Source organism: Botrytis byssoidea (genome assembly GCF_014898295.1).
Source record: "Botrytis byssoidea strain MUCL 94 chromosome Unknown BBYS_015, whole genome shotgun sequence".
In the NCBI taxonomy this organism is placed as follows: domain Eukaryota; kingdom Fungi; phylum Ascomycota; class Leotiomycetes; order Helotiales; family Sclerotiniaceae; genus Botrytis; species Botrytis byssoidea.
Window position 1 is genome coordinate 73,833 of NW_024065856.1, and position 12,107 is coordinate 85,939.

The window sequence follows — 12,107 nt, forward strand, 5'->3', positions numbered from 1 at the left end:
TAGTAACTTTTTGATTGTTCCCAACTTCCGATTGCGATGAACTTGGGGTTGAAGACGAAATTCAACATAAAAGTGCAGATAGATACGCCTTCTAATATGATTGTCAAGCTTTTGAGGAGTTTCCGCCTTCTCTTTCTGAGGTCTGGTACCTTTATAATTGGTAGAGTTAACCATTGATTCTATTAGTAACTCGATTTTCTTTCCTCCGATGATCATTCGAGGAGAGATTTGAAACGAGGGCTAAGAATGTAAGTATGTTCTGCCATATCCCAAGTGTCTTGGGATGCTTTACCCTATACGGGCACCAGAAGAGCATCATTATGTACATTTAATGAGAGTCACACAACGTCATCACCACTGTAAGAAGAGCATAGAAGCCCAGTACAACGAAAGGATAATAAGACTTATGGAAAATACTTCTTGATTCTATTCTACATCCTCTTTCTCTCATAGCCCAATAGAAACCTTGTCTCCCACCTTGATGATTGGAAATTGATGTTCTTTATGAGGTAACAACGAAGGAACATGACACATATGAGAACCAAAGAAAACCTTAGACTCGAACCTTCGTGTTTTTGCCAGCGTAACAAAAGGTTCTTCGTTCTTTTCAGCAGTATCCTGATCAACACATATCATATGACAACGCCTACAAGATCCTAGCATTTGATATGTTTCTGAACCAATGTGTAAAGTACTCCAATGATCTTCACTATACGGATGATGGCGATCGGTTAATTTGGTTGACGCTAGTACAATATTTGCTCGAAAGACAGAGGCTGAAGCAAGTTTACCTCCACTCTTAGCTATTTCTTCATTTAGCATATTGATACTGGATCGATTGATGGCAAGTATGGGACTCTCATTCGATAGAAGAATTGGGCGTTTTCGATTCTCACTATCGGAATCCGGTGGTGTTGGGGGATCGTGGAAGGAGTGAGTACTCGATTTCTCAATCGCGACCGAACGTTTTGGTCCTTGATGCTTTTGCATGTGCGCCTTTGCATGTCTCGAAGAAGGACCACTACCGCCAGCAGGAAATCTTGCCAAAACACAAGGTACCTCTAGGATCTTGGAGAAGAAATCATTAATTTCATGATTAGAGTAACTCTGTGCCGCGATAGCATCTCCACAGACCCTTGATGCCAATGAATGAATGTTATTTGGATTTTTGTAAAATGACGGGTCAGATGACAAAGAGACATTGATTTCATCCGTCAAATTAGGGAAGGTTGATCCTTGATACCGAACCTTCAGCAACCCCAGATCAAAATCGATTGTTGGTCTGATGAGAGCCATTCGAGGATAACGTTTTTGACTTAATGCTTGTCCAGTACCTTGATGAATAAGACACCATTCCCTATCCCAAGCAAGACCTTCGGGCCTAACTTCCCAAGCAGTTTCCTTCGGAATCTCAAAGCCACCACAACTTTTGATTGGATAAATTGTAAGACTTTCGACATACATGTCAACCGATTTGTGACTTTCGGTTTCCTCATCGGTGGATACAGCTGTGTGGTCCACAAAGAATTCATCCACAAATGAAAGAAACGACTCAACATCGCTCATCGTACTCATGGCTCCTAAGCTCACACGAATAACACCCGTTATTTTGCCCGCATAGATGTCGGTCTCTCCACCGCATCGTAGACCAGCCGAGAAATTTCTTTTCGTTTCCCATGGTTGAAGCTCCAGTGCTGATGCAACACCACCAGGATTACAAAGACCACCGGTTCGAATGTGGTAATTCCTTATCGAAGCCAACCTCTCAAACTCAACATTAGTCACCCACGCCCCGAAACTATTTTTGACGTTGAACGCTATTGTAGGTCCTTGTAATTTGGAGGAGGTTTCGGAGGAGAAGCCAGGGGAATAGATTATACAGACCGGTTCGGAGTTAGCATGCCATAGTGACTTCAGACCTTCGTACAATTTTTGTGCGAGAAATGTGGTGTGATTTGCAATACGTTCCATGGAACCATACAATGATTTGTGAACATCGATTGCCGCTTCCAGTGCCATGATGTCATGGAAAGGCAGAGTACCATCCTCTAGAGTTTCATGCAAGGACTGCCCTTTCGGAGCATGCCATTGCTCTTTCAGACACACTACTACTTCGACAGTTCCACCTCCAAAGTATTTTCTGGTTTGAAGGATCGCTCCAGATTCTCTACGCACTATCAATGCACCGAGATCAGGAAATCCAAATATCTTGTAGAAACTAAGGACCGTAAAATCAGGTGCCTTACGAATATCACTCAAGTCTAGTGGAGAAGTAGAAACTAGAGCAGAGGCATCTAATAATGTATATGTAGTTGCCTGGGTTTCATAATTAAGATTTCGGACTCTTTCTGGCCAAGACAGTGGTAGACGTCGACCATCTAAGTTTGATTGTGCTGGGTATGCGAAAAGGCCAATCTCAGAATCATCTACTTTTCTGACAAGAGGTTCTGATCCAGATAGCCAACACTCCACAGCGTCATCATCGAGACAACGACTTGACATGGCATCCTCTCGCACTCCAACGAGACTAGTATGCGAATCTTGATGGTATCCATACAAGAATCCATCTTCTTGGCCCCTGAAGGCGTCCATAACAAGTTTGATTCCAGCCGTGGCATTCGCCACAAACACAACATCGAAGTCTTCTGGATCGGCGTTAAAGAACCGCAAAACATTCAGACGGGTATTCTCGATGCGCGAAGTCGACAATTGCGAGGATGTGGAGGCGGAATGTGGATTTCCATATAAATTCGACATCATATCCACCATATATCTCTCCATGAGGGACTTCGAGTAGAGGGTTGTACCGGCATGATCAAGGTAAACGGCATCTGGAAATTCTATCAGCTTGGCACATATATATTTGGGAGAAAACTTACCTTTGAGCATGGGATATTCATGCTTCCTGAATCCTTCTACTGCTTTATTATACTCCATGTTATTTATACTTAGCTCAAACAACACATAAATTCACTGACAAATCTCACTTCCGGTGGAATCAAGGGGGATGTAAAATCGAAGTAAAAGACTTCCAGAAACTAATTTGACTGTTCATTCTCAACAACGCAACTAGTGAATATGATATTGTGACATATAATGCAATGAAATCCATGTTTTAGATCTCCCCGCATCAACAATGATAGGACAGCGGAGTTGGCCGCTTCATCAACATTCCCCTTCGGCTGAGCATCCATGCGTTCATCAAAGAAATACTGAAGCCTAAGGCACTCACAAAATTGCGGACTTTGCGGACCTCCATACAATTTTTTGGATCGCGAAATATCTCGTCGAGATTTGAAAGTCTATCACCCCTCCAAATATGTTTCGCTCGCGCTTTCCTAGGATAGGGCGCTCTGTGCAGAAGAACTTCTTCAGAAGTATTTCTCAGCATGTACCGCCATTGAAACATGATTTCACGAATGGCATTCCTGAATTCATTGGACCTCAAGCTTTCGAGCTTTCATGGACTTCATATCAAAAACTCATGGTGGACAAATTGAGTGATGCTATAGCCGGTGGGTTACTTCTTATCATTTGGGTTATTTTGCAATTGGTAGTCAAAACACTCAGTCTGCGAGGGTTTTTTGGTTACCTGGGAATACAAATTGCGTGGTTGCCTCTAAAACTACTGCTATGTATCCTGCGATACAACTTATAATTGCTGCTACATTCTTTACAAGACCCCTGTAACTGACAATTTAAAAGGAGTTCCCCATCTCGATGGAAAACAGCCCAAAGAAATCGCTCTCATGTGTGCGCGAGACCCAGACCAGGCGGCGACTTTCAACTATGCTTCTATGGCATTCAACAACAACTTCTTTTTCAACTGCCTCCAACCCAATCCCGCTAGCGAACCCATCATGTCAGAGAAACTCCGAGCCGCCATCGAGAACTCCTTTTCCTCAATCGATGGGCTCAAAAGGGAATTCGTCATTACCGCTAGTAAAATGTTTGGACCCGGATTCGTCTGGTTAATGAAGGATAAATTCGATCGACTTTCCTTAATGACTACATACTTAGCGGGTTCGCCATTTCCTGGTGCACATCATAGAAGACAACCAAAAGACATGAACACCGAAAGCGAAAGTGTGACGGACTTTTACAGACAGAAATTAGCGGCACCACCTGTAAACACAGTTGGAGCACATGGACATTTAAGCAAAGAGAGGAAACCACCGGGAGGAATTGAAGTCACACCCATTCTCTGTGTCAATACATGGGAACACGTATGGATTGCCGATTACGGAATGGGAACTGATGATGTAGGAGGAAAGAAGGTTTATGTGGAGAATTGGTGGAATGTCATCGATTGGAGTGTTGTGGCGGATCTTGCAGCTTTGTCTGGTAACTCGGCTTCAAAGCTTGAGAGGAATTAGAGATATAAAAAATTCACTCTGCATAAGATATGAGGCGGAGGAAACTACACTGTGGTATATCTGGGAGATGGCGTTCAAGGCATTTGATGTACTATATGTGTGAGGTCTCGACACAACTGCATCTAGAAGTGTAGAATATGAGATGGCGGACCAAAATACGATTGTTTATAGCTCAAGTTGGAGAGGAAGTACTCCTTTTAACATGCGGAATGTTCAATCATTCTGTGCTAGTAGCCCTAAGAGAACATTCTGAGGCAGATTTGACAAACCATAAGTTTCTCCCTTCCATATAGATATATTGGAACTGAACTGAAGATTCACCAAAATATAAGACTTCCACTCCATATTGTTTAACTAATTCCATGGGTCATGATGAGTATTTTCTTTAAATTTTGCCTTGCCCAAACAAATCTAGACACCTAGTTGGTATCTTCTACCACTCCTAACTTAACTTCCGGAGCAAAACACAACCACTTTGCCGTGCGGAAACCATTCTCACTACTTGTCGGCTAATCCCACCATGGCCAAATACCTCAAGGTGGTGTGGTCGGCAGATTTCATCGACACAGCCGACAAGTCATCGGGTCGAAAATTCTAGTGATAATAGATCATAATTGCTTCTTAAACCAGGGATTCTATCGGGTAGAAGATTCTATCTCTCTCAAATCACATAAAATACATGCCAAGGTAAGAAGTGGGAAATAAAAGATGTCGATACTTGAGTCCTCGTCTTGGACTTGTTCTTCTGTTTATTCTATTTTTTTTATCTCATTTCATCATATTTTATTGCATTACATTTTATTACATCGTGTTACCGTATCGTTTGGATTTTCAAGTATGAGTTTGAGTATGAATGTGAAAGTGAAAATGGAAATGGAAATGGAAACAGTGATGGAAATTGCTCCCGAAAAATAGCGTAGATGAGTGATTCATTTCATTCTAATATACATATCCAATCAATATATCTCCATTCATATTTCAACTCCACCCCTCTGATTCTTCAACATAGAAGATATCATCACCAGTAGCAGCGCTATCAATTTTCCATTTGTGAGATATGACAAATTAACAAATCGACAAATCAACTCCTTTTTGTCCTTTTTCATTCGCTTTGCTCTGCTTTGCCTCGCTTCATCTGCGCGCTACTTGTATGTTTACTACGTAGGTAGGTAGGTGGGTATCTTTGGATTTGTGGAGGATGAAGATGAGGTTAACGATGAGACTACCTATGTAGAGATGGAAACTTAGATGTGATGAGTTCCAGCCTACCAGATACTTCAAAAGATTCGATTTGATATGGGAAGGGAAGGGATAGATATACAGATATTTGAACATATAGATAAATAAACATAAATATAGATACCATATAGAAAAAGCCATGGCGTTTTGTATCGATCTAGATTTCGATTGCAAATATGTTTTGAGACATTCTGCATCACACGCAACTTGACAGAAAAGTGTCTTTGAATATGTATTTCTGTTCAAAGTCAAGGTCGAGGTTGAGGGTCTTCTCGATCTATCAGACTGACACTCTTACGTGCCAAGGGGGAGTTACCCCAAGTGCATCAACAACCAAGAAATCATCACACATCGAACACAAATGCAAAAACACAGAGTCGATCAATCAATGGGGGGAAAAAAGGTGCAAAGTCCAAATCTGAATTTGAGTTTCGCATTCGCCATATCCACGTGTGAATAATTAATGTAAGTATAGTATAGTAATATAATCTGCCTAAAAGCTTATGCAAAAATGCAATGCCCAGTTCTCAACCTCTACTCCAACCGCTTCTCCCAAGCCAAAATGCTAAATATCCAATATCCAAAAACAAACATAGAAAAATGCCCCAATCCTTCAAGTATTTTAATTTATCCCCGTTCCATTCGTAAAAGTTGGATGCCATGGCCATACCATACTTCTGTAATGTGATGCCAAAAAACAAAGGAAATATATCATATAAATTAATATCTTGTCATGTATATATATTCCGATCCCTCTTTGAGCATATCATCTAGAAAAGATGGATGGAACCCCAACTTTGCTCACAGCCAAATCCACCTGGTTGTTTCCAGAGATCGTTGGTGTAGGAGAAGATGGCGGCACGTCCACCACACGACTCAATGATACTAGAGACGGCAGTCTTTTGCTCTTCTACACCCGGGCAAGCAGCTCCATTACAGGTACCGGCGGAAGGCCATCCACACTCGAGGTTAATGGCAGTAAGACCAGGGCAGATAGCATCGGCAAGCTCGAGTTGAGAAAGAGCGAATTTACCAGCATTTTCGGCAGTGACTTCAGCGTTGAAGAATGGGTGAAGGTTAGCACCAGTGATGTCGACGGCGGAACAGAGGACACTAGTGTTTTCTTGCCAGATGTTGAGGGGCTCGGTGGTGGTAATTTGACCAGTGTATCCAGCACTTGCGAAGGACGATCGGGAGGAGCTGATGAATGCGGCGAGTTCAGAAGCGGTAGTGTGACCACCAAAGACGGCTTCGTTACCGACAACGATAAGCTCAACGAGAGACCATTGTCCCCATGCAATAAGTTCAGTGACTTGATCGGCTGCTCCAGAACATCCGGTCTCGCTAATGAAGATACCAACGATCATTTTGATACCAGCAAGCTTAGCAGCGTTACCGACGTTCTCGAGTCCGGAGCAATCGGTGCTGTAGATACGGATGGCTGTGAATCCCTTAGAGGCAATGAGTGCTACATCAACGGAAACTTCGGCAGCAGTCTTGCAAGATCCAGAATCTTGGTATGGGGAGTAAGTCATAGCCCATTGCTTTCCAGTGCTTCCTACACTACCTCCGTTTCCGGAAGAGGCGGAAGTGGAGGAGGCAGATGGAGATGCAACGGAAGATGCAACTACGGAAGATGAAACTGCGGAAGATGATGGGACAACGGATACAGCGCTTGATGATGGAGCAACGGATGCAGCGCTTGAAGAAGGAGCAACATAGACTGAGCTAGAGCTTGGTGTTGCAACTGGTACTACGACAGAAGTCGTAACTGGGGCTGGAGCAGAAGTAGCTTGGGCAGGTGTACCAGCTGGTAATGTGGCATCAACAATTGTGGAGTATGATGAAGAGTAAGGGCAGAAAACAACCACATTAGTTTCGGTGATTGTGGTAACAACTTCAGGTTGTGTGTAGGTTCCTGGAGCATAGGAAGCAGGAGTTGGGTAAACCCAAACAGCGGGCTCGGTAACGGTGGTAGTTAATGGATTGATGGTATATGTTCCTGCGGATGGGCATACATAGGTGGTTGTCAAGATGGTGCTTGTAACAACACCTTCTGAAGTTGAGACAGCAGCGTATGGGCATACAACTGTTGTGGCGGTGGTCACGACAGTGGTAACACCTCCAACGGTGTAAGTTCCTGCAGATGGAAGACCAGTTGATGTAGCACCACAGACAGTGGTGGACTCAGTCAAAGTCACAGTGGTGGCTGGAATGGTGTAGACACCTGGAGTTGGGCACGTGGTTGCCAAAGGAGTAGGGACAACGGCTGGGGCAGTTGAAGCTGGGGCAGTAGGAGCTGTTGATACTCCCTTGGAAGTGGCTGGAGCTGATGAGCCTGGAGCAGAAGCTGCTGGAGCAGATGGTGCTGGGGCAGATGGTGCTGGGGCAGATGGTGCTGGGGCAGATGGTGCTGGTGCCGATGAGCCTGGGACAGAAGCTGCTGGTACAGATGAAACGCCTTGAGCAGATGTTGCCGATGATGTTGCTGACGAGGAGCAGGCCGTTGGGGCGATAAGTGATCCGTTGCTATCAAATGGAGAATATCCGAGGCATGATGCATAGTTGGAAGCACAAGTGGATCGGTTTGCATCTGGAGCACTTCTACAGGTGTTGTACTGAGTGTTGCACTTATCGGAGCACGCATCAGCAGATGTTGATGGTGCTGGTGCCGATGAGCCTGGAGCAGAAGCTGCTGGTGTCGATGCTACTGAGGAACACGCAGTTGGGGCGACAAGTGATCCATTGCTATCAAACGGAGAATATCCAAGGCATGATGCATAGTTGGAAGCACAAGTGGATCGGTTTGCATCTGGAGCACTTCTACAAGTGTTATACTGAGTATTGCACTTATCGGAGCACGCATCAGCAGATGTTGATGGTGCTGGTGGTGCGGCTGAGCTAGAAGCAACAGAAGCAGCGGTTGGAGCTGGTGGGAAGTATACTAAAATTTCACGTCAGTCAATGTTCAAAAATAACATACTTCATGAATATGAGTATATATATATATAACATGTCACATACATTGAGGTTCACCAGTGACGGTAGACCAAACAGTTGTACAACCACATGACTCCGACGATGATGCTGGGGTAGCTAACAATCCTCTCTCATGGAATTCTTGATGACCATGTCTTCTTCCGAGGTCTCTAGCATTAACACCACCTGCAATTGCAGCCGCGACTGCAAGAACTCCGGCCTTCATCTTGTATATGGTAGATTATATTGTATATTAAGAATCGAATTTTGATTGGATGATATCCTCTCACACGATCGATATATTCGCAAGGTTGCTCGTAAAGAATGCCCGCTGAAAGAGTGAAGCGGTAGAGATATTTGTTCGGCGATGAAGAGAACGTGAAGATTGACAAAATGAAGGTATTCACAACAACAACGTCGATAAGAGGAGTGAGGAATGAAAGAGAAGAGGGAGGATAGAAGAGATAAATAAAAACGTGGAGAGATAATCAGACGGCAAGCTAAACCCAAAGGCCGCAGGACGGGATAAGTTCCAAGACTTCTGAACATGGGTAGGATCCCCCGAAGTTGGGATGGGAAGTGATTGATGGTCAGACTAAGCTCTTTGGGTGTTTCTCCCAATTGACAAACAAGCGATGAATGTTTAAATTTTGTGTACCAAGAGACAACACAGTAGAAGCCAAGATATTTTGATTGATTGGAGGAGAGATAATACGAAGGAAATGAAAAAGTAGGAAGAGTATCATACGTTACCGGTATTCAATTTCACTTCCCGTATCCAATTGTTTCCGTCATCACATATCACCATCGTACATACATACCGACGACCTACTCAGTACACTTTTCTTGTATCTCTCTCCCTCTCTCACTTCCAGCAAAGCGACATCCCCTCTTCTCTTCATAATGTGCATTCCCAATGTGACAATTGCATTGACCAATTTGAACAATTCCAGGACATTCATCCATTCATCCATCCAACCATCCCTTCATGCAATTTCCCAAAGTCGTATTGTCCCCATTGAGATCTCTCATTTTTTGTGGACTGTAGTACGAACAGGCCAAATAGACCAAATAGATGATGGGTGGAGTGTGGATGTGCGTCAAGGATTTTTCGATTTTTCACCGATGAGAATATTTTAACATACGGGGAGTGGATGGGATGAGTGGAATCATGGATGATAGGGGAAATGTTGGAAAGCGATCAAAATTTAAAGTTTCATTACTTGGAAGTGAAAAGAGATGCTAAGCCACACCCAATTAAGGTTTAGCCTGATTCGGATGGATGATGACGGATAACAACCTTATGCAAGAAATCATTAGAGAAATGATGAAGAGGATAATATCGTTATTGAAGTATAAAATGGATTGTGAGGTATAATATACATTTATTAAGAAGTATAATATCTCATAGTGGCCGATTGATTGGAATGTTTATTATAGACTTCACGTTATTACTATATTAGCTAGGGGGTTAGAAGGCTAGGTAAGCTCATGTTGATTCCCAGTCACAACTTCCCCGGATTATGAATTATTCATAGCTATTGACTTTTCTCGGTCTCTCTACCTGCTGTCATTCTCATCATCGTGTATACTTATTTTATATACACTCTAGGTATACTTGGGTATCTCTAGTACTATACACTTCTGAAATATACCTTCATACCTTCATACCTTCTCACCAACCTACTAACCGATACATAGTTCATGTCACAATTTCATCTCATCTCATCTCTCTTTTTGCCCCTTTCGTCTTCTCCCGTATCACTTCGGCAACATGCGCAGGTTCAATCAAAACCACGCAGTCTTTCCGTTGTCTTGCCGTTCTCTCCGTTCTCTCCGTTCTCTTCAAACACAAGGAAACAGGGGTCCTACCCTCCTTTACCACCTCGTACCTCTCTTAGTCCCATTCACAAACCACCCCTCACATCATGCATATCCACAAAACCCACAAATTTCGTACAGACTGACCGTCCGTTCATCGGTTCCTGACTAAACGTTGGTAAGGAGTAGACTAGTAGAAACCTCCAATCAATCACTCTATCTATCAAGCTTGGCATGAAGCTCAATCCTAGCAATAAGCATAATAGAAGATCATCTCATTTCCTTTGATTAATGTTTACTCGAATGGGAAACAACAGAAGATCAGACAGAAGATCATGACCATCGCATGGCACGAGAACTCGAGTCGAGAGAGAAATATTACAATTCGATCCCGAACTCAATCCCTTTTTCAATGATAGAAACCGGGACTGGGTAGGAAGAGCACGGTACCAAACTTGCTCTGACAAACTTTCCATAGATGTAGATAGATGTCTTGCACGCCCACTTTCTTTTTTTAAATAGTTGCAAAAATTGAAAGGAATCTAAAAGACCGCCATGGGTAAGTTGAGTTGCCTATCTGCCCTGTGCTTGTACAATACTCCGACGTCGTCCGTACTGGTAATTATCGGCATACGATTCAGCTTCATCTCATAGATCATCTTGGAGAGCTACCGGATTCAACGGCCAAACGCTTGGGAAGGGAAAGCCACGACCTCGGTAGACTTGGCATTCGTGTTTTTCAAAATTAAAGAGAAACATTTCCATCTGACTGAACCTTAACTTGCTTCAGAGGTTAACCATAAAAATAGAAATAGAAATAGATTGCTCTAACATATATAAGGTTGTACAATTTGATTCTCGACTGATCGTGGAAGCAAAACGAGCATTGAATGAGGAGAGAGTCGAAGAAGGAGGAGACAGGAAGAAGAATCGAAGAAGCAGAGCGAGGAATATTCAACAAACCGCTATGATACTGTCACCATTATATCGGTATTCGTACCTAGGCACTCACAATCAGCACAGTCATTGAATACCTACTGACGGCCAGTATAAGTATACTCTTGCAAGATCTGTCAAGAGAAAGCTTCATGAAGAAATATACTTCAAGGACCCCGAATGGACCCAAATTGCTCTGATATCGTCATGATGATGTAGTACTTTACCATAAAATAAATACTAGGTAATTAACAATCATCAACAGTATATGAAGTATGCCTCTTCGTCACCTCATGTACTCATTATCTACCTCTTCATCAGCAAAACGAAGAGGAAAATGGAATAATGGTCTCGTGACTCTCATCTGTTTTTTTAAAGTTCGTTCCCACGTTCCCACAAGTCTAGACCGCCAGTCCTTTCTATCTACCTAGGCTTACCTAAGTTTCACCACCTAAAACCTTTTGACCAATCAAAAAGGACAAAACTCAAACCAGCGCGTCAAATACCTTTTCTGCTCTTCTTACCCAATCAACTTGCACAAATCAATATTCACCAGTCATTCGCGCCAAAGGTTCAACAACAAATCTTCCTTCTCAGCGCTTGATAACCTGTCCATCTCCAATTACTTCACGACGAAGACACTACACTATCTAATTGGCTATTGAATCATTATCTGAAATTTCTTCAAACTCTAACTTCAATACCAATGAACCATTTTTATCATCTCGAACCGCTGTCGTGAGAGCCAGTACTCCC

At 43.0% G+C, this 12,107-nt stretch overlaps 3 protein-coding genes across 3 annotated transcripts; 1 reads left to right on the top strand and 2 right to left on the bottom strand.

The window, feature by feature from the left end:
- Positions 1-447: 447 nt before the first annotated feature.
- Positions 448-2,937, bottom strand: EAE97_007515 (uncharacterized protein; the record flags this gene model as incomplete). Its single annotated transcript, XM_038878030.1, has 2 exons — positions 448-2,831; positions 2,880-2,937. 2 exons carry the CDS (start codon positions 2,935-2,937, stop codon positions 448-450), a joined length of 2,442 nt encoding a protein of 813 aa, XP_038730868.1.
- A 382-nt stretch (positions 2,938-3,319) lies between these two features.
- Positions 3,320-4,376, top strand: EAE97_007516 (uncharacterized protein; the record flags this gene model as incomplete). Its single annotated transcript, XM_038878031.1, has 2 exons — positions 3,320-3,515; positions 3,706-4,376. 2 exons carry the CDS (start codon positions 3,320-3,322, stop codon positions 4,374-4,376), a joined length of 867 nt encoding a protein of 288 aa, XP_038730869.1.
- Positions 4,377-6,385: 2,009 nt separating this feature from the next.
- On the bottom strand, positions 6,386-8,820 carry EAE97_007517 (uncharacterized protein; the record flags this gene model as incomplete). The annotated part of the gene is made up of 2 exons (XM_038878032.1): positions 6,386-8,559; positions 8,640-8,820. 2 exons carry the CDS (start codon positions 8,818-8,820, stop codon positions 6,386-6,388), a joined length of 2,355 nt encoding a protein of 784 aa, XP_038730870.1.
- Between the last annotated feature and the right edge of the window lie 3,287 nt (positions 8,821-12,107).